Source organism: Urocitellus parryii, chromosome Y (genome assembly GCF_045843805.1).
Source record: "Urocitellus parryii isolate mUroPar1 chromosome Y, mUroPar1.hap1, whole genome shotgun sequence".
Lineage (NCBI taxonomy): Eukaryota > Metazoa > Chordata > Mammalia > Rodentia > Sciuridae > Urocitellus > Urocitellus parryii.
Window position 1 is genome coordinate 17,638,321 of NC_135548.1, and position 21,701 is coordinate 17,660,021.

The window sequence follows — 21,701 nt, forward strand, 5'->3', positions numbered from 1 at the left end:
GAACTCTGGGCTTATTGATCAGCAGCCAAGGTGTGTGGGAAGCTGGAGCTCACTGAAGGGGAAGTCTGAGAGCAATTCAGCCCCCACTTCCCACTCCTGTCACCTCCACTCTCTAAAGCAGAGTGGGGAGGTGGCAACAAACGCACTTGACAAAACAGTTACTCTACATGTTGAACAGCTGTAACTTCCTGATTGGAGTTAGAAGCAATAAAGCAGGGGTGGGGGCAGAAAAGAAGGTTTTCACATCTACTGTTTTCTTTTTCTTCTTCTCCTTTTTTTTAGTGCTAGGGATTGAACCCGGAACCTTGCACAGTTCTACCACAAACCTCATCCAGCTCTTTAAAAATTTTATTACATTTTGAGACGGGGTCTTGCTAAGTTGCTTAAGGTCTCACTGAGTTTCTGAGACTGAACTTGTAACCCTCCTGCCTCTGCTTTCTGAGCATCTGGGATTATAGGTGTGCACTACCACACCTGACTTATCTACTACTTACTAAGGGTACAATCTACATAATACCACTGTTCACCTATTTTAAGTGTAGTGTTGGTGAGTTTTAGTGAATTTATACCACCTCACCTCCCACTTTTGATCTATATGAAATAAAGTGGAGGAAAAGTCACCTGGGTGGACATAGATGAAATATGAGAGGGCTTGTGGTTCTGCCTGCAGCCCCATCACAATTTTTTTTTGCTCTGTAAACAATAGTTTTATACAAATATAAAGTTGTGCATCTTCCAAGCTATCACTCCAACAGACATTTATTCAACTAAAACAAAACATATTTAAAAATATTTTAACAATGTACAAATACATTCACAACATAATCGGCTGATTAAAAGATTCCAACAAAGTTTCCAGTACCGACAACAGAATTTACAAATGCCTACAATAATTTGTAGATTGGTTTAGTTTACAGTTAACTATATTTCCTTGTTTAAGAAATATTATTAATACAAATGTATGATTTACAATATCCCCCTTATAGCAAGAAAAAATAGATTCATAAAATAAAATGTCACTAGGCATTTATTACACCAAATATTTAAATGATTATTCTTACTATGACATAAGAATAATATTAATTTAGTACTAAAAGATTTTATTAGTCCAAAGACCACCAAAGAATTTCCAGGAAGTTCCAAAATAAAAATCTGACTATCCTTTCCATGAAATAAGTAGAATAGCAGCAATCCCTGGGTATCCCTTAAACATAAACTATAAAGATTCCATTTATTATTTAGGCCTTAAGTATAAAAATAAAAGAAAATCTTAGAAACTAGTTAACACTACCAGCCTGAATTTGGTTTTCACTTGTGCATATCTAAGGTAAGCAATTTCAACATGAAGTATATATTTAAAATTAACATTTTTTCTAACTTTTTAACTCATACACAAGCCAAGTGCTTATTCTTAATCATGGAATCAACTTATTTCTGAAAATAATCTACAGAAATAGTATGTAAACACACATACCTTTGAGATAGACTAAGAATATCCTATATTCTATGGATCAAAATGCAAATATCTCTGTAATATGTGTAAACCTAACACATTAATTTGGGATATACTGATACATTACTATATGCATACATATGTACACCATAAAATAAATTCTGACAATGTTTCTAGTGATATCATCATACTTCCCAGCCTCAACTACTAGAAAAAGAAAATAAAAACTTTGTTTAAAAAAAGAAAACAGTTTTAATAGTAACTTTGTAAGTGAAAACAAAACAAACAAAAAACAATGTTCCTCTATGCAACTGGACTGAGCTCTAAACAGTTCATAATCAAGAATCTCTTTGTCCTTCCCCAATATGACAGAGAACATAAGCTTTCTCTCTGTTCATTTCCAGTGTTTTGTTTTAAAAACTGCTTTCTAAGATACGAGATAGCCATGCTGGTTAAATTCTTCTGGCTGCCTGCTTTGCACCTGATGTAACCACACAGGTTGGCACTCTGTAATACCACACCCATGATAACCACAGCCAACCACTTCACTCTGAAGGAGAAGAGAGTACTAAAGGCAAATATCACCCATAGCACTGGACAGGCAATTAGTCTTAACCAAGAGATTCTTGATTCAGCCTCTAAAACAGTGTTATTCTCCTGAGGAGATACCTTCCTGGACTCAAACACCCAATGATTCTTTCCATCATCATCAATATGATTCCACCACGGAAGGCCTACCATCAGTCTACCTGTGACATTCTTCATGCCCCAAAGTCACATGACAACAACAGGATAATTGTCACCATACAGGCAATAAAGATGCTGCTGAGCAATTCACAGAGAAGATAGACTATAATGGCACTGACTCGGAAGAACAAATGGAGAAATGATGCCACTGGATGTCGGGTTTTGGATTTTCTTGGTCTATTAGTTGTCTCTTCTGTGTCAAACAATGAAACATCTTTGTCATCATTGCTGTCCTGAGACAACATGGCAACTGTGTGCCAGCCCCGCTTCGTCTTGTCCCATTTGAATTGGGACTTTGTCTCCCCATACATGTGGCAGGAAGCTGTGCTAAGGGTTTGCTGATGTTGGTTGGAGGAGTAGCAGTTTGAGAACTTTTACTTTTTTGAAGGGAAGATGGGGAAGGTAAAAGAGGCCAATGACAACAGAGATGGCCTGAGGGGTTTAGGTCTGGGGTAGGGGAAAAATGTGAAAGGGATGCAACCAAGCAAACTCTACAGCCTCTTTTACTCAGTCTCCTCTATCCAGCTGTAGCATCAGCACCTGGGAATTGATTAGAAGTGCAGTCTCAGGCCCCAGTCTCAGACCTACTAAATCAGGACCTATATTTTGACAAGACCAGGTCCTGTGTAAGTGCAGGGAAATTTGGGAAGCACTGATGGTCTCCTGGCATTCCCAGAACAAAATGCCACAGGCCAAGGGCAGCCAGGAAAGTGGGCCTACAGTCTGGTCTCATCAGGATGGGAATGATCACTGAGAGGGGTGGAGAATAGCATTTCAAATGGTGAATTCAATTTTAAAAATCAGCTTTTTTGGGGGTAGGGAGTACCAGGGATTGAACTCAGGGGCCCTTGACCCCTGAGCCATATCCTCAGCCCTATTTTGTATTTTATTTAGAGACAGGGTCTCACTGAGTTGATTAGCATCTTTCCGTTGCTGAGGCTGGCTTTGAACTCAAGATCCTCCTGCCTCAGCCTCCCAAACTGCTGGGATAACAGACATGTGCCACCATGCCCAGCCCCAAATTTAGCATTTTTGCAAGCCATGTTGGGATAAAGATAGATAATATCCTCAAAAACTAAATTATAACATCATTAAAGGACCATTCCTAGAAAATCCCATTGTCTTTTGTGTCTCTTGCCTGAGACTAGTTTTCTCAGCTCCATTTGTAGTAACTTTTTCTGGGGCTGGGAGCTAATTAGGAATGTGAGTTCAATAAGGATTTCTTAGATATATTTAACCAGGTGGAGTCCTGGAGATGATCACACTCACAAGATATTAGATTGAAGATGTAGTACAGGAAATCAGTTTGAATTATAAGCAAAAGGAAAATCACTTCTTCCCTAATAAGCTTCCCTTTACATTTAAACTGTACGCAAAGTCCTGTTTACTAATATTGTCGCCTCTCTGACCTTTGCTTCCTGTCCTGGCAGGCTTTCAAGAACATGCTGCTCTAGCAGGACTGAGAGGAGTCCAGAAGCACCGTCTGCATTCCTGACTCCAAGTCTTGCGGTCATGATGGTTCATTTACCAGTAATGGCTTCCTCTTCCCACTACCCCTTTTCTTCCCAACAGATATTCAAGACAAGGTTTAAGTGGTGTTTTTCCACAAAGCCTGTTCTAATCACTCCATTCTGTAGTGGACCTGCCTTTTCTTATCTCTGTAGTCCTATATTTAGAACACTTAGAGTTCTTAGTGCAGGCTGCTTTGTGTTGTTATTTGGTGTGGAGGATCATCAAGAACAGATGCTCCCTGCTCTTGTTCCCCTAATATCATACCTGGGTCACAGAAAGTACTCACTAAAGATTTCACAGGTCCCTTCAGAAGTCCAGAGAGCCCTGGACCACTGCAACCTTTGAAGGCCATATTTCCAACCTCACCCAACCCTAGCATCCTGATGAGTTTTCAATGACTTTAACAAACTTTAACTTTTGGCCTCCTTTCTCCTAATTCTGTCAAGTAAGCTTATTCCTATCCTTTATATGCTATGGTGTTAGTCAGCTTCTTGTTTCTGTGACAAAAATACCTGACAAGAACAATTTAGAGGAAGAAAAGTTTATTTTGAGCTCATAGTTTCAGAGGTTTAGTCTATGGTTGGCTGACCCCATTGTTCTGGGCCCAAGGTGAGGGTTAATATCATGGTAGCCAGGAAGCAGAGAGAGCAAGAGAAAAAGGGCCACAGGGAAGATGAACCCTTCCAGGTCAAATTCCAAGTGACCCACCTCCTCCAGCCATGTCCCACCTGCCTACAGTTATCACCTAGTTTGTCCATATTCAAATTAAGATGGAGTGCTAAGGTTATGGTTCCCCTAATCCAAGCATTTCTCCTTGAACATTCCCATATTAATACAGGAGCTCCTAGGGGACACTTCGTATCCAAATCCCAACTGCTGCTCTAAGATTCTAGATAAAAAGAAACATTGGCATACATTTTTCTGACGTCCTTTTCTCTTGTAGGTGAAATGCCATCACATCCTTCCTAGTAATTCTTTAAAGGTCTCAGAGATGCAATACACCTGTCTATATTCTAAGAGATTCCAAGAGTGCCCAAAGACCTACTTCCTGTCCAGGCTGACCCAGTTGCTCTGGAAGCCAGTTCCACTGCAGAATTCAGAAGCAGAGATGAGGCCTGTGTGACAAGGGGAAGTGTCTTCAGGATGACACTTTTGCAAAATCCCAGCTTGAGAACTTTACCTTTACCTCTCCATTTGAGGCAGTATCTCTTTCTCGGTTTTTAAAAACAAGTTATTTATGATTTGGGAAATTACAAAAATTGTCAATGCTAAGAACTTCTGGGATGCTAATGCATCAGTGGACTATCAGAACATTGGTGGAAATGTGGACTGTTCAGATGCAGAATACCTGGTTTGAACTCAGCCACTGACTGGCTATGTGACTGTAAGTGAAATCACATCCCATCTCTGAACCTCTGATTCCTCTTTTGTAAAATGAGGATGATGATGTACCTGTCTTACACTGTGATTGTGAGCCATTCATGAGATTGTAGGCATGAAGTGGCACTTCACAGTTCAAGTATAAATTACTTATTAGTAGTAGATGTAGTACTGCTCTACTGCAGTGGTTCTCAAACTTCAGTGCACATCAGCATCACTCAGCAGGACTTTTAAAATAAAATAAAATAAAATACTTAATTTTATTCATATATTTTTATGTGGTGATGAGGATTGGACCCAGTGCCTCACATGTGCTAGGCAAGCGCTCTACCACTGAACCACAACCCCAGTCCCCAGCAGAACTTTTAATGCAGAAATTGCTGGAACCCACCCCATGGGATTGGGTAGGTGAGAGGTGCCTGAGACTCCTTCTTTCCCCTCTTCCTTCCTTCCTTCTTTCCTTCCCTCCCTCCCTCCCTGCCTCCCTTTCTATATTTGCAGTGCTGGGGATTAAGCCCAGAGTCTTGTGCATGCTAGATAAGTGTTCTACCATTAAGCTATACCTCCAGCACCATCTTATCTTTTTAGTAGGTTCTCAAGTGATACTAAAGATGCTGGTATGGGGAACACATTTAGAGAACCACTGTTTACTGAAATCCCCACCCATTTCCATTCTTACCTCATTATGAATACCTTAAAGCATAACCTCAACTTGTTGTGATGTTGATAGAGTTTTGGGTCAGCTGGAATTTCGGCCAAAAACACTTGGGCTACTTCCAGTGGTCCCTGATGGAAAAAAGTAAGAAAACAAAATTGATATTGGAAAGAAAATTACATTATTTGGAGAAAATGTTGGAGTGGCTTCTTAGTTTTAACATTTAATTTTGTAGTTGGTTTGACTAAAACAAAAAGTCACTGAAAGTCTTGAGCTTCTCAGGTAACTCTGATTCCTTAGGAGGAATCCTAAGTTTTAGGAGAATACTCACAGGTACAAATAGGCTTTCCTTGATACATAAAGGTCAAGCAAATGCATCAAAAGTTATGTGCTTCCAGTTTTTCTAAAAATTGCCTTATCTCTCTGCTCATACCCACTTATCTGGTTACCCTAGTGTTGACATCATTTTGCACAAGTGCCAGTTAGAGTTGGAGAGCTGTACAGGACTCAGATAGTCTGTGGCTATGGATTTACTGAGTCTTCCATGAAAGGATTGGCACCTTACAAAAACAAAATCTTCCTAATTATTTTCTGATCTTGGAAAGGCAACAGTCATTTCTCCTGTAGCTGTTTCAGTTCTCTTGATGTTAAGGGGACTCAGAATTTTGCTAGTGAATCCTCAGTTGGAGAATGTGTTCAGTGAGTAAAGAATCATGATGCACCTTGAATTTTTGAGTGTGGAGTGTGGGACAATGGAGCATCTAGAACTGACATTAAGGGGGCCCACTGAATAGAGAGTTCTAGGCTAGTACCTCCCTCCAATTGAGACAGGGTTAGTCCCATGTTGAGTTTAGGAATTAGAGTTCTAAGAAGTCTGAGAAGGTCTAGTCGGGTCTGAAGTGACCTAAGGAGCCTGATTCCCAGGAACTCCTTGCTGGCAAGGCCCTTGGCCTGTCAGTTCATCTGGTGACTGATCCAGGAGCTGGATGGTCTAAGCCTTTGCTCCTCTCTCTTACAGAGAGGCTTAGCTTAGTCTTAAGTCCTGAAACAACCTTGCCTGTACCGGGCATGACTAAGCTCTCTTCAACAGGACCCCAGTCCTGGATCATACTGCCAGGTCTGGCCCTGATGTGGCATTCCTTAAACCTGGTCCGCTTATCTCTAGGATTTCTTTTCTACCTTAAGTTGTTAAACAAAAAAGAGGCCTCCTAAAAGTCTTCCAAACCACACGAGTGTTCAGTTTAAATTTAGAAACATTGTTTGTACGTGGATCAGACTTATCAACCCCAAGGAAGGAGGTAGACATCACCACCAAAACACTGAGAACTAGAGGAGCTGCCACCAACTCACTTGTTACCTGATTTACAATGGCTCCTACAGAGCCCTGAAGCACCATCTGAAGCATCTTTGCATCAGGGGGCTCCTGGTTAATGGCCACTGCTAACTGCAGGGTCTTCTTCTTCATGTCTTCAATGGAAACTTCCACTGGAGTCAAAACAAACTGAACATAAGACACAAATATGGGGAAGCTACTGTCTGATCTCACAAGCCATGAACAAACCTGGAGCTATATCAGAGAGGGCACCTGGATTTGAAAAAGCAGCGAAGACTTTCTGAGTAATCTTAATAGGTTTAAAAGAAGGAAGGACCTAACGTGTCCAGAGTACTTACCACGTTCCAGGAACTTTATATACATGTAACATTTATTCTTTTAAACTATTTTCCCATTCTTTCCATTTTATACTCAAAGGGGGATTTATAAGCTTAAGTTCTATAAAACGACACAGGCAGTCAATAGCAAGGTTCTATTAGGTCTGCATTCATAAGTTCTTTCCATTCTGATCCTGAATGCGATGGGTTGATTCCTATCCCCCAAATTCATATGTTGAAGTCCTAACCTCCAGTAGCTCTGAATGTGACCCCATTTGGACAGAGGCCTTCAGTGAGGTAATCAAGTTATTTCTGTGCTATGCCTAGGATAATTTAGTGTTCAAAAGTCAAAACAATAAGAAACACAGGAATGCCTTCCAAACCCACCTCCTGTTGACTGAATCCCCAGGTCATGCTCTCTGTGCCCTCTGTGAAACCCCTTTGCCGACACGTTTGTCTTACTCAACACTGGCTGACGGGCTCAGCCATTGCTGTGCTTGCCCAATGAAGTGGATATTCACAAGCCATCTACTGCTCACTGACTTGATGATGCCTGTTATACTTGTTATTTTAATGACCTAATCTAATTAAATAAAGCCTAAACTGATGAACTATGGGTGTGGATAGAAAAAGAGTTGTTTCTAAGAAAACTGAGCTGAGTGCTTGGGCAAGACAACATGAAAGTGAGCTGTTATAAAAATTCCTGTCATATTAGGTGTGCTCAAGACAACTATAAAATGCTAGGGGAAGAAATCATAAAAATCTAGAAGCTTTCTACTCTCGTATTGTTAAACAAGAATCTTTAAGGCCTCATTCTTCTTTACAGAAAGCAAAACTGAAAATCATGGACAATGCACTATCGGTGTGGTTTATACAAGAAAGACAATGATGAATTGTGATCAGTGAACCCATAATCAGAGAAGGTTGTATCACTATATATAAAAAAAGATGACATGTAGCTGTTTTAAAGAAAAATAAAATGCTTATAGCATATAATTTTGAACAATTCTGTGGTTTAAGAACTTTCTTTTTTTTCCTTTTTTTTTTAACCTGGGGATTAAACCTAGGGGTACTTAACTACTGAGCCACATTCCTAGTCCTTTTCATTTTAAGACAGGGTCTTACTAAATTGCATAGGGCCTCGCTAAGTTGCTGAGGCTGGCTTTGAACTAGCATTCCTCCTGCCTCAGTCTCCAGAGTTGCTGGAATTATATGGCTGTACTACTAAGTCCAACATTGAGGATTTTTTTTGATCAGTCCTATAAAAACAGGTCAACAGTCTTCTGTATGCAGAGGTCTTTCCTGCCAATATATAGATGAAGAAATTGGGGACAAGTAGCTTGTGCAAAGTCATCAGAAGAAGCGTGGACTAGAAGTCAGTTGGTTCACTTGTCTCATGGTCTCTTCCAATAACACACCACTAACTCCATGGGGTTCCTCACTCAGGCACCTGTCTCTAATAATTAACAAAAAACTATGCCTAAATCATTTATGAGCTTTTAGGTATTTAAAATTTTTACATAAAATATTTAAAACTTAAATAATTCATCCCATGGGCATAGTTCCAGGACACCCCTTCCCATACCCAAATCTGAGGATGCTCAAGCCCTTCCCATAAGATGGTATAGTATGTGTACATACTTCTTGTACTTTAAACCATCTCTAGATGACTTATAGTACCTAACCCAGTACAAATGCTATGTAAATAGAGTCAAAGCATATTGTTTAGGGAATAGAGAGGATAAAAAAGTCTGTATGTGTTCAGTATAGATGAAATGATTCTCCCCCAGTATTTCAGTCTGTAGTTGGTTGACTGGATGGCTGTGGAGGATATGAAGGGACAACTGTATATATATTTTACTTAAGTACATATTTAAAATAGAAATAAATATTAAACATTGCAATTAAATATGTAAACGTATTTACACTAGAGATATAGCTCTAAAGTGTTGAATAGTTAATATAAAACAGGGCTATAAAACACGTACATGCCTAAATGTGATTCTCTGGAATCTTGAGGGTATGGCTCAATCATATATTGTTGGGTTTTTTTGGGGGGGAGGGGAGACTGGGGATTAAACTCAGGGGCAGTAAACCACTCAGCCACACTCCCAGCCCTATTTTGTATTTTATTTAGAGACAGGGTCTCACTGAGTTGCTTAGTGCCTCACTTTGAACTTGAGATCCTCCTGACTCAGCCTCCTAAGCTGCTGGGTCAATCACAGTATTTTAAGTGTGCCCCTCTTCATGTTCCACTCCAGCCTGCCTCACCTAGGCCCATTCCTTCATGGTGGCTGTTCCCCTCTGGGCATGTTACCTCCTCCTTCTGGATGACGCTGATCCTGGTCTTGATGTAGGGGAAGGCGTGCATGGTGGTCAGGACCATGTTCCTCTGGTACTGCTCGTGCAGCTCTCCACGAGGCCGTCCCTTGAGAGTGAAGGGGGTGGTGTACATGAACCTCTGCAGGTTGAAATTCAAAGTAGGTTACCCTGTCTTTCATCTCATACTCATCAAAGTAAGGCTCCACAAAAGTGATCTGTATGTAGGCCTGGAGGGAGAGGCAAGGGGAAGGAGGAGATGAGCCATTCTGCAAAGAGGATCCATGACACACTGAAGGGCATGCTGGAACACGGCGCGGCGCGTGGAAGCTACTGGGGCTGAGCGTATCAAGGGAGCATTCAGAACCGGCAGCTCCTCCTTTCCACCCCAGGGAAAGAAAGGGCCAAGAGGAAGAGGAGAGGAATGTGCCTGTGGAAGAGTCTCCAACTCCAGCTGCTCTTTCCAAGCAGAGCAGACGGATCCAACAGAAGCCTCAGAATGGAGATTTGCAAACTGCTATTCCCAAGAGCCAAGCTTTATTTTCCAGAGTTACCATGACTGTAACACACTTAGAAAGTGTGCATGGTCAGACTAAGAAAACTAATAGTACCAAGTGCTGGCAGGGACCGAGAGCAGCTGAAACTTTCATGCACAGATGAGGGGATGCAGGATACACAGCCACATGGCAAAACAGGTTAGCAACTTCTCATATAGTTAATGAACTGGCCCTCAGCCCTGCGATCTCATTCCTACCTACATGGGTGTTCAAGAGAAATGAAAACTTATAGCCACAAAAATCTCTGTACACAAACGTCGATAATCACATTATTCATAAGACAAAAACTAGAAATAAACCAAACCAAAGGGATAAACAAACGGTGGCACAGGAAGAGAGCAGAATAGTATTCATCAGTAGGCAGGACTGAACCAGAACAATATGGATGCACCAGATGGGCCATGCTAAGTGAGAGAAGCCAGCCTCAAATGGCTATGTGTGTTTCCACATGGGTACTTTCTGGAAGAGACACTGGTACAGAGATGGAATACAGATGAAGGACTGTCAGGGCTGGAAACAGAAAATCACTACAAAGCAGCATTGGGAAATGTTTTGGAGTGATATATCATGATTGTGGCTACACATATTGGTCAAAACTCAAAGAACTAAAATGAAAACATTGAATTTAACTGTATGTGCAACATTTAAACATACTCATATGCATGTGTGCACACACACAGTGAAAAAGGTGCTTATTAATTAAGAAGGTATATTTATTTTTATTTTTTTATGGTTCTGGGGATTGAGCCCTCAGGTGCTCTACCACTGAGTTATATCCCCTTCCTTTTTATTTTCTTATTTTTGAGGCAGGGTCTCGCTAAGTTGCTGAAGCTAACCTCCCTCCAACTTACCATCCTCCTGCCTCTGCTTCCTGAGTCGTTGGGATTACAGTGTGCACCACTATGCAGCAGAAAGGCATCTTTAAAAAATAAAGAAAGAAAGAAAAAGAATGGCAGTGGGCACAGATGCTGGGACACCCTCCCAGGGGAGTGGACGGGTGGGGTCACTGACCGTGAATCACTATTTGGTATAATGAAATCTGGTTGTGATTCTGGATTTAGGTTCTCATCCAAGCTCTCATAACCCACCTTGGGGATTTAAGAAGAGGGGAGACATGCTCCTTGTGTTAGTGGTGATTCTTGAGGTTAGTGGTGATTCTGCATAGTTTACACTATGCACAGATTGCTCTGGGCCACTCAGCCAATCCAAGGGCTCCAGATATTTCTGTCTAAAGCTTAGTTCAACTCTTATCACAGTTACTACTTTCAAGTCTAGGCTAGGAATGTGTCTTAAACAAGCAAATATTCTGAAAAATGTAGAAGAAAAGCAAACTCTGAAATATGGCTAGTTCCTCCCTATTTGCATCATCTTCATAACATCCCAGAAGACACAGCTGAGGGAGGAGTCTGGATGGTTCACAGTTCACATACAGTGCTATATCAGATGGTGAGTGCCCCCTGTCCCTGGCCCTTTGTAGCACCTGCATTGCATTATTTCCAGCAGCCCAGAACATCATATGTGCTGTGAAGTGGACCGGGCAGGCAGTTCTCCCCCTGTGGCAATATAAAGAATATGTTGGCTCTTTGTCCCTGTTTTCTTCACAGAGCTTCAAAAACCCTTGGAATTTCCTGAGTGACAGGAGTCTTTGTTATGCTAATAAGGTGACCAGCCCTGGGCTTATGAATAGCTTCAGGTGGTCACCAAAAAGACCAATCTTGTGATCAGACTGCTGGAACTTTGAGCCCCCTGAGCTTTGAGAAGGGGGAGGGGCTGAACAGTGTGTTTTATCACGTGGCTACTGATTTATTCAAACACACCTATGTCATGAAACCCCAATAAAAACTGGTCACCCGGAGACTCAGTGGAACTTCCTGGCTGACAAACACAGTGATGTGCTGGCAGAGTACTGTGCCTGGATTCTACTCAGCAAGGGCACAGAAACTATGTGCTCTATCCCAGACCTTCGCCTATGTGTGCCCTTCACTGTATGTCTGTAATCAGAAGAATGGTATTTCTTGAGTTCTGTGAGTCATTCTAGTGAATTATCTGACCTTAGAGGTGTCATGGGTACTCCTAAATTTGTAGCTAGTTAGAAATGTGGGCAAGGTGCTATGGCACACACCTGTGATTCCAGCAGCCCGATAGTTTGCGACAGAATGATCATGAGTTCAAAGCCAGCCTCAGCAAAAGCGAGGCACTAAGCAACTCAGGGAGACCCTGTCTCTAAATCAAATACAAAATAGGGCTGGGGATGTGTCTCGGTGGCTGAGTGCCTCTGAGTTCGATGGAGGACTGAGCTTGTGGAGTCTGATGCTAATTCTGGGTGGTAAGCATCAGAGTTGTATTGAGGTACACATAGATGGGGTGAAATGGAATAGCCTGGGATAAACATGGGAAAACTGAAGGTCAAGCCCTTTTTGTCATTTCTCCAACAGCACAGAGATCCTGCACTCAGCTGGAAGGAGTACCTGCAGCCTAAAGAATGATACCTTTAAATACAGTCAGGGGAATGACATTGGCCAAATTATATCATTACATTGCGGGCATGTGCAAATATGTAACAACAGATCCCACTGTTATGTACAATTACAATGACTGATAAAAGTATGGGGAAAAATAGCTGTCAGGCAGAAGTCTACATTTTTTAAATATGTTGTAAATTGAGAGTCTAAAGAGTTTATAGAAAGCCAGTAAAGAGCAGTGATGTGGGTTTGGACATGACAGACCCCATGTTGGAGTATTGGCTCTGTCACTTTGATACTCTTGGAAAATTGCCCAACATTTCTATTACCTCAGTTTTCATATCTGGAAACAGAAACAACAAAGCCTATTTTTAATTTTTTTTAAAGAGAGAGGGGAAAGAGAGGGAGAGAGAGAGAGAGAGAGAGAGAGATAGAGAGAGAAAGAGAGGAGAGAAAGAGAGAGAAAAATTTTTAATATTTTTTTTGTTTTCGGTGAACATAACATCTTTATTTTTTATTTTATGTGGTGCTGAGGATTGAACCCAGTGCCCCGCGCATGCCAGGTGAGTGCATTACCACTTGAGCCACATCCTTAGCCCCAACAAAGTCTATTTTTGAGAGCTGTTTGGGAATGAAATGAAAGGATGATAAAGGGTCTGATGCAGTGCCAGGAACCCTGTAGGTGCTTTTTTTTCTTCTTCTTTCTGATACTGGGGATTGAACCCAGGTCCTCCCACATGCTAGAAAAGCACTCTGTCACTGAGCTACATCCCCAGTTCCAGTTGGGGCTTGATAAATGAAAGCTCCTGTTGTGATGCATGCCTTTGAGTATGTTTTCTTGAAGACCTAATAACCACATATGCAAATATGTGGTTGTACACACCTGTAATTCCTGCTGCTGGGGAGGCTGAGGCAGGAAGACTGCAAATTCAGGGCCTACCTGGCAACTGAATGAAACCCTGAGTCAAAATAAATATTTACAGAAAGGGCTTGGGATGTAGCTTAGTTGTAGGATGTTCCTAGGTTCAATCCCTAGTACTGGGGGCAGGAGCAGGGGCAGATTGGAGACCTAATAAATCTGTAATGGAGCCCTAGACAAAAATGTTTGGTTTCCTTTAAATGACCGGTGAGGGGCTGGGATTGTGGCTCAGTGGTAGAGCGCTCACCTAGCATGGATGGGACCTAGGTTCGATTCTCAGCACCACATTAAAAAAATAATATAATAAAATAAAATATAAAGGCATTGTGTTGTGTCCATCTCCAAAAAAGATATTCTCTCTCTCTCTCTCTCTCTCTCTCTCTCTCTCTCTCTCTCTCTCTCCTTTAAAAAAAAAAAGACTGGTGAGTCAATTCAGACAGAGGGAGGTCATTTTGTATTCTTAAGGTAGCATAAGGGGACTCAGGAACCTGATGGTTCTTTTTGGCAAATTTTCTCCATACTTTGTTAGGATCCAACTTGGTTTTGTCCACTGTGGTAGAATCTTTTATCACTTCCACAAATTCTGCACCAAAACACTGACCATAAAACCCCTAGGTAAGAGGAAACAATAGTTTATAAAGATAATTTTTAACATAATGCAACTTTCTGTCTTCTTAGAAGTGGAGTAAGTTTGGAACAAGTGCAGTTTGTTCATTGATTATTCAGAGTCCCTCTGAGCTAATGAGCACAGTTCAGCATTTCCTGAGACATAAATAAAAATATGAGGAAGTCCAGCACCATCAATTGATATATGATTCTCTACAAAATGTAAACTCTGTCTTGAATTTAGTGAGCGTCATCCTATTTCCTGAGGCATCTGCAGAGGTATGGCACAGTTTACCTCTTTTTGTATCTTGAGAATTTAGAGGTCACCAGGCTTCCCATCATGTGGCAAACCACTATGTGCAAGAAGACAACATATACACCTTTAATTCCAAGTCAGGGGAACAATATTAGGGAACCAATTGGCCTGAGTCAGTGACTACTTTTCCTTCTTATGAGCTTATTGTCTTTGGGCAAGACGCCCAACCACTCTGGGCCATGGCTTCTTTGAGTCAAGTAAGGATAAAAGTCCTTTTCTTATTTGGCAAGGATAATAGTTCAAGGAGCAATTAGGTAACAAACGTGTTTTAAGTTTACAGACATAAAAGGGCATATATCCCAAGCAATAGCAAGAAAGAATACGGAGTGACTCTTTGGTTAATAGTTGTCAGCACTTCAGGGACCTTAGTCACTCAGCCCCAGAAGGTGCTGTTTTGGAGGCACCCCTTGGGTTTCTTCCTGGGTTTTTGATAGTCTTCCTTTCAATAACTATTTCTTTTCTCTTTTTTTTCTGATTTTTCTTCATACAGTTTCTTTTTTGTCCATCTTTTCAGCCTTTCCTGCCAGAACATGCTGCTTTTTTATTGTTACATTACTGACCAAGTGTAGATGGCAGGTTGCAGCTACTGTCAAGAATGTCCTTATCAGAACAGCCTGTGCTGTCCAGCAACACCACAATGACAGCCACAACATTTTGCAGGAGGGTGACTCAGAAGTATGATTGGATTGCTTAGAAGTTAAGATGGCAAACTTCATCCTAAAAAACACTTTTACTCTGCATCTGTTAGTATATATCACTAACATTGGGAATGGAGCATAAGAAGATGTGACATTGACTGGATTTTATATAGACCTGAAAAGTAAACATTCATGATGTAGATTTATAAATTTTTAAAGACATGTACAGGATCTTAGGGGAAAACTATGCAAATCTTGCTTTACCTCATGATCTCAGCTACTCCTTCATATAATAAATGCAATGTGGAAAATGTATATATACCTCAATGTTGAATCCTGGCCTTTTTTTTTTTTTCATTTTTGGTAGTGATTCACTCTAACTTGTTTTTGTGAAGTATACAATGGCAAGCACACAAAATCACTTTTCTTACCTCTAGTCTATGTGAGATCTCAGGAAGCTTTGTAATTGCAGGTTCCTTGTAAACAAATTCCTGCTCATCCAAATCCCCAAATTTGGATCCATAGAAACTAACTCGGAAGTAAGTTCCAAACATTCTCTTGTGATCCTATTAAGCAAAATAAGAAAACCTCTCTCTAGTGATGTCATTCTTAAGGATCCACTGGGTTAAAAGGGTTTTTTATTATGTTACAAACATATCAATTCTACAGTTGATGTAAACAAAAATCCCTCTACTAAGCAAATTCAATGTTTATAGAATAAATTTTGGAAATAAAAATGAAAGAAATCCCATGAAAGATTTCTTGGGCTTTATTTTATGTGAATTTAAAAGATTCTCACATTTCCAGGTCATAAAGTAAGTCAAGCTGCCTTTCACACTGTGAAATCTGGACCTCTGTCAGTTTTGAGCCCTTTTCTGTTTGATGGGTGAGAACTGCAGTAATGTGCTCAAGGTCAATGAGTTTCTAGAGAGATAGGAGGATTGGCCACCATCTCCAGGACAAGATCATCTACCTCTCAGTAACAGTACCCATTAGCAAAGACCCCCAGCTACCTTCTTAATGATGTTGTCGAAGGCCTTCTGCAGCTTGTCATGAGTGGAGGTCAGCTTCCGGAAGTCTCGATGCGCTTCCAGAATGGGGATGACCAGCTTGTAGACCTCCTTAACCATCTCATACAAGCCTCCCTTAGAGAGAGGAGAAGAACATCAAAGAAAATTTAATACAATGGAAACTTAAGAGCAACCAGAGTTCACTATGCAAACAATGTGCTGGAGAATGGATATACCTCTGCGTCCCAGTATTTTACACAGCAGGAATGCTGTCCCAGCATCTCAACATTCAAAATGACCCAGACACATTGCTAAATGGTCCTATATGAAGATGTGAAAGAGAAGGGCTTTCTCAGACTAAAAGGAGAGAAGATTTGACACTGAGGACTAAGAACATTCAGGAAGGCAGCTTTTATGTATTTAAATAGCGTCAGAGGTCCTCCTCTAGACAGATGTTCATTGCATGCCCACCAGGGAGTTAACAGGATTCTAGCTAAAATTTCAAGAAAATAAGAGTATATTGGACCTTTTCTGAATCCTGAATGAGAAATCACGAAAAAAAAGAAGACAATGGTTAAAACAATAATTAATATACATAGAAGTTATAGGGAGAAAATTTGGAGGTGAAAAGCAGAAAATAAAGAATAATATAGGGAGAAAAATAAATTGGTTATTCTAAATATAGCGAAATATTAAATATTTACATGGATTACAATGTGGGGGAAGGAGATCATTAAAGCAAAAATGGATAAGAGGCTTTTCTCTTTGATCTGAATCCAGTGACGTCTTCTATGTATTTTTTTTCTCTTATTTGGAGCATTCAGACCCTGATTAGGCTAATGTGGGGAGTGTCTGTGGTTTTTGCTCCTGCATTTCTCTGAGCTGGTCCTGCCTGTGAGGCTCTTGAAGATGACTCGGTTGTTAGGAGGGAGGACACCATGGATTTCTGCCCTCTCCCTGCAGTGGCTCCTTCCCATCTTTTTCTCTCTGAGAGAGAAAATGAGGGAGTCATTTATTGTGTAACCCTGGGCAAGCCATTTCACCTCACTGTGGCTTAGCTTCCATCCCTATTAAATGGAAATAATGCTGTGAAACTACTGTCCAGCCAACACGCATGTAGTGAAAACCAGAACACAGCAGTGATGAAAGGCCTTCCCACCTCCCTTGGAGAGCTGATGCACTCTGTGCACATCAAAGTCCTCCCTGGGCCCTGCCCCTGTCCTGCATGCCCCTGGCATCTGTGGAGAGGGCTCACTAGCCTTTAAGGCTGGGCATTCCCGAGCTCAGCCCTGGGATGCCCTCTGGACACTGACCGTGCTGAAGAGCTCGGCGGCCTGTTCCAGGAGGCCCACCAGGCCGCTCTCAGTGAAGTACCGGCCTGAGCACACCCCATCCTCATCAGGTGACAAGGTGTCATCAGAGACTGCAGACTCCTCCAGCACGTTGGAAGAAATATTCTGTAAGAAAACACAGTATGAGCCCAGAGAACATGGGACCAGTTGAATACTGGACCATAGGAACCCAGAAGGTAGGAGCGTGGAAGCAGAAATCCAGGATCCTAGCCAGGCACGGTGGTGCACACCTGTAATCTCAGTGGCTCAGGATGCTGAGACAGGAGGATCAGGAATTCAAGCCAGCGTCAGCAATGGTAAGGCAAAAAGCAGCTCAGTGGGATCCTGACTACAAGTAAAATGCAAAATAGGGCTGGGGATGTGGCTCAGTGGTCTAGTGCCTCTGTGTTGTTCAATCCCTGGTACCAAAAACAAACAAACAAACAAACAAACAAATAAATATTAAAGACCCCCAGGACCCTCACCAAGGCTGTGATTATGGCAGGTCTGATGTTCTACCCAGAAGAGTTCCTGGCTGACATTCATTTTGAAAGCATACATTGAGCATCCAGTCTTCAAACCCCCACATTTCCTTTCTACTTTTAACCACCAGGAGATTTTATATAAGGAACATTTCCCTTCATATAACAACAATTGAGTTGAAACAACCCCACATTAGCAAAAACAACCCTAAGGGACAAACAGCAAGGGTCTTGGTTTTTAAAAAGCAAAGGCCAACACTCAGTTAACTTGGCTCTTTGTCATAGCTCAATAAATCTCCAACTTCTGTGTTTTTCTCCTGAAGTCTTGACTTTCAGGTAAATAGCCAGTTGTGTTTATATTGATAAGATAACACTAACAAGCAATGGTTTCTTTATGGAAGTGTTTTCTTTGTTTTTAAGTGCTAAGGATTGCAACCAGGGTCTTTCACATTCTGGGCAAGTGATTATGCCTGTGCTACATCACCAGAATTCCCCTTTATTTTTCTTTGAGACAGGGTCTCACTAAGTTGCTGAGCCTCAACTTGAAATACTCCTGCCTCAGCCTCCCAAGTGGCTAGAATTATAGGCATACACCACTGTGCCAAATTTATGGAAGTTTTTAACAGAAGTGCAGTAGTTAGTGTTTTTTCCCCTGAACATTTTTGTTTCTACACATTTTTTACTTATATAAATTATAGAAGATAGAGCCTCATGGTCAGGGATAGTATGACCTGAATGAAAAAACCAAGGCACAAAATTTGGGGAAGTACTTATTCCCATGGTTACGGAAGTGCTAATTCTTTACTTGTTTGGTCCTGAGAGTAAAGTACCTCTTTATATTGTGCTCTTTGCTTGCCTTACCAAAGCTATGATCTTGGCAATTACTTTAACTCTTGATAGGTTAAAAGTCTTTTTTTTTGGCTCACAGCTATGGAAGAAAGGCATACAATGCATAAATGAAATACCTTCTTAGCTTAGGTATTGCAAACCAGTAGCACATATGCCACTCCTTCCTATTGCTGTGCACATGGTAGACATAACTAGTCAATTATAGCACTCTTTCCCCTCTGAACTTGGATATATTTTCAAAATTCTTTCAGCATAGTGCTCCAGTCACCACTACCTATTAGATCAGAGATGGCTTGTAAAGTAAATGCTGTCTGCCAGTTCAACTTTAGCAGCCAATGAAGAAATAGTTGTTATCCAATATCATAATGTACTTTAATGAATATAGGTGGAGTTTCTCAAAATCTTTTGTTACCAGTCTTTCTTCCAAAGAAATTAAATGCTCAAATAACAGAGCCAGCATCACTGGTCCATACCTAAAACTATGAAGGGTTCTTCCAAAGAAAATTAGTATGCTTTAAGATGTAGAATGAAGGCCTATTATGTTTCTGAATTGGAGATAACAGAAGGTTCAACAAATTCAGTTGGAAGAATCTAATAACTCAGGAAACTAGTACTATTAGAATTGCATGCAATTTTCCACATGTAGAGAAATAAATATGAAGCTCAACAACTTATTAGTTTATTACCCAGAGGAAAAAGATTTGGGAAAGACTTTCCTGGCTTCTGGCTTAGGGATGTAAAACTTGTTGCAGAATCTGAGAATGTGTGCATATCTACATTTGTGAAATAAATGTTGCTCTCTAGGGCATAGAATTTCAATGATTTCAGTTTCTTGGAATTCAGTGACCTCGAAGTTATTTTTCCTTGCACAGACTTATCTCCAATTTACAAGTATTTTCCAAAGGCTCGATTTTATTGGAGCCGAATGAGGATAAAAACTGAAGCAAAGAACATTTAAGAGATTAACAGTGGACATCTGATAACACTGCCCAGAATTCCTTCATTCTACAATGTAAAGCATCCTAATTTTCTTAGGAGAACCTCTCAGAGTTGTAGGTATAGACCAGTGACTCTGGCTCAGTTAGTTGGAGCATTTGATTTCTTTGGCAATTATGATTGATTCAGAATGAGCATATGACCCCATCAGAATGAAAAGATACTCTGAGACTTTCTCTGAACAGGCTTCTGGAGATGGAAACCTAAATCTTAGGTTGTAAATGTGGGGAGCGTGAAGCCCAACAGAGGCTAGGACAGGAAGAGACAATGACTCTGGGATCTGATGATCTCTGAGGTCTCCAGCTCTAGTTGGTGAGTACTTCTCCAGGCTAGCTTCCCTCATGTGGGCTGGTAAGTTCCATTTGTACCTTAGGCACTGTGGGTTGTAAGTTCTGTCGCGTTCAAGCACCCATTTCTAAACTGATTGGTTATGTCTCATTTGAGAGAAATAACAGTTAACCCATAAGCACGACATAATTTGACATCATTTCTGTATCTGAGAACACCTAGTCATTGTGTACTGTCCATCATGAAGACCCGTGTTTCACAGTTCCTCACCTTCCTTCTCACCTTCTGCACTCCTTCCCGACCCTAAGGTGGGACCACAGTCTAAAAGCTCACAGTGTTTTGTGTCTTTTTATAATAGTATTTATCATAATTATGATTGAGAATGGAATAATTAATTATATGATATCTTTCTGGCTAGAATATAAAGGTCATGAAGACAGAAGAAATTCTCAATAAATTATGCTCTGAAAGCAGGAATGAAGGAGTAAAGATATATGAAAAGATGGAGGTCTATGTTCCCATGTAGGGATAATGTGGAGTTTTTATATTAGGTCTAGAATAACAATTCTGTCTCACCTTGGTATGTCTCATTAGAAGCCAATCAACTGAATTATAAGTAAAATAAGAATAAGAGGGCTTATTACATATGAAATTTAAAAATGAAATGAAATTAATACTTAAGTTATTAAATATTAAATAAAATATAAAAACAGGAATAAGATATAATAATAGGGGAATATTAAATAAAATATAGTATATTAAATAAAATGTAGTAAATTATAAGAAATAGTTTAGTAAACAAAATAAAAAAAGGGGATGGTATAATTCAACTCTAACTGATAAGTCTGAAGATTTTCTGGAAAGTGAAATTGTAATACAAAGCCAGGTATGGTAGCACATATCTGTAATCCCAGCGGCTTGGGAGACTGAGGCACAAGAATTGTGAGTTCAAAGCCAGCCTCAGCAACTTAGTGAGGCCCTAAGCAACTCAGCAAGACCCTGTCTCTAAATAAAATATAAAAAAGGGGTGGGTCTGTGGCTCTGTGCTTAAGAGCTCCTGGGTTCAATCCCTGCTACCAAAAACAAACAAATAAACAAAAAAAGAAAAATTGTAATACTTATCCTTGGTAATATCAAGTGGCCAAAATAAATTTGATGAAAGAAGATGAACCTAAAAGAATTTTTATAACTTTCTGTTTTGCTTTTGTGTTATTCAAAATCAGATGTAATGTTTTTATGCTTTGGGATGAGAAATAAATTACTGATTTTTATAACAAACATTTCTGAACTGAGAATAAAATTTATTTACTGAGAATAAAATAATAGAATACATATTTTTGTTATTGAGGACCATAAGGAGGGAGGGGTTAATAACATGAGGTGAAACCCAGTTTTGCAGGTGAACACTATTCTAGAAATGAGAGGCTCCTAACTCTTCCAGCAATTATTTTAGTGACTTATTCTCTAAGCCTGGGAAAGCCACTTTGAATTGTCCTTTCTTTCTGGTTCACAAAGCATCACAATACCATGT

The 21,701-nt window shown here is 40.4% G+C and overlaps 1 protein-coding gene and 1 pseudogene across 1 annotated transcript in view; both read right to left on the reverse strand.

Annotated features, from left to right (window-relative positions):
• Positions 1 to 1,756: 1,756 nt before the first annotated feature.
• LOC144250954 (Golgi apparatus membrane protein TVP23 homolog B pseudogene) lies at positions 1,757 to 2,445 on the reverse strand (annotated as a pseudogene).
• Positions 2,446 to 4,507: 2,062 nt separating this feature from the next.
• The window catches only part of LOC144250955 (dedicator of cytokinesis protein 8-like), a 40,737-nt gene continuing 23,543 nt past the window's right edge, over positions 4,508 to 21,701 (reverse strand). The window contains 9 exon segments of the mRNA XM_077794114.1: positions 4,508 to 4,601; positions 5,772 to 5,878; positions 7,105 to 7,248; positions 9,715 to 9,874; positions 9,876 to 9,946; positions 14,176 to 14,265; positions 15,646 to 15,780; positions 16,228 to 16,359; positions 17,538 to 17,681. Coding sequence (XP_077650240.1) covers positions 4,508 to 4,601; positions 5,772 to 5,878; positions 7,105 to 7,248; positions 9,715 to 9,874; positions 9,876 to 9,946; positions 14,176 to 14,265; positions 15,646 to 15,780; positions 16,228 to 16,359; positions 17,538 to 17,681 — 1,077 coding nt within the window.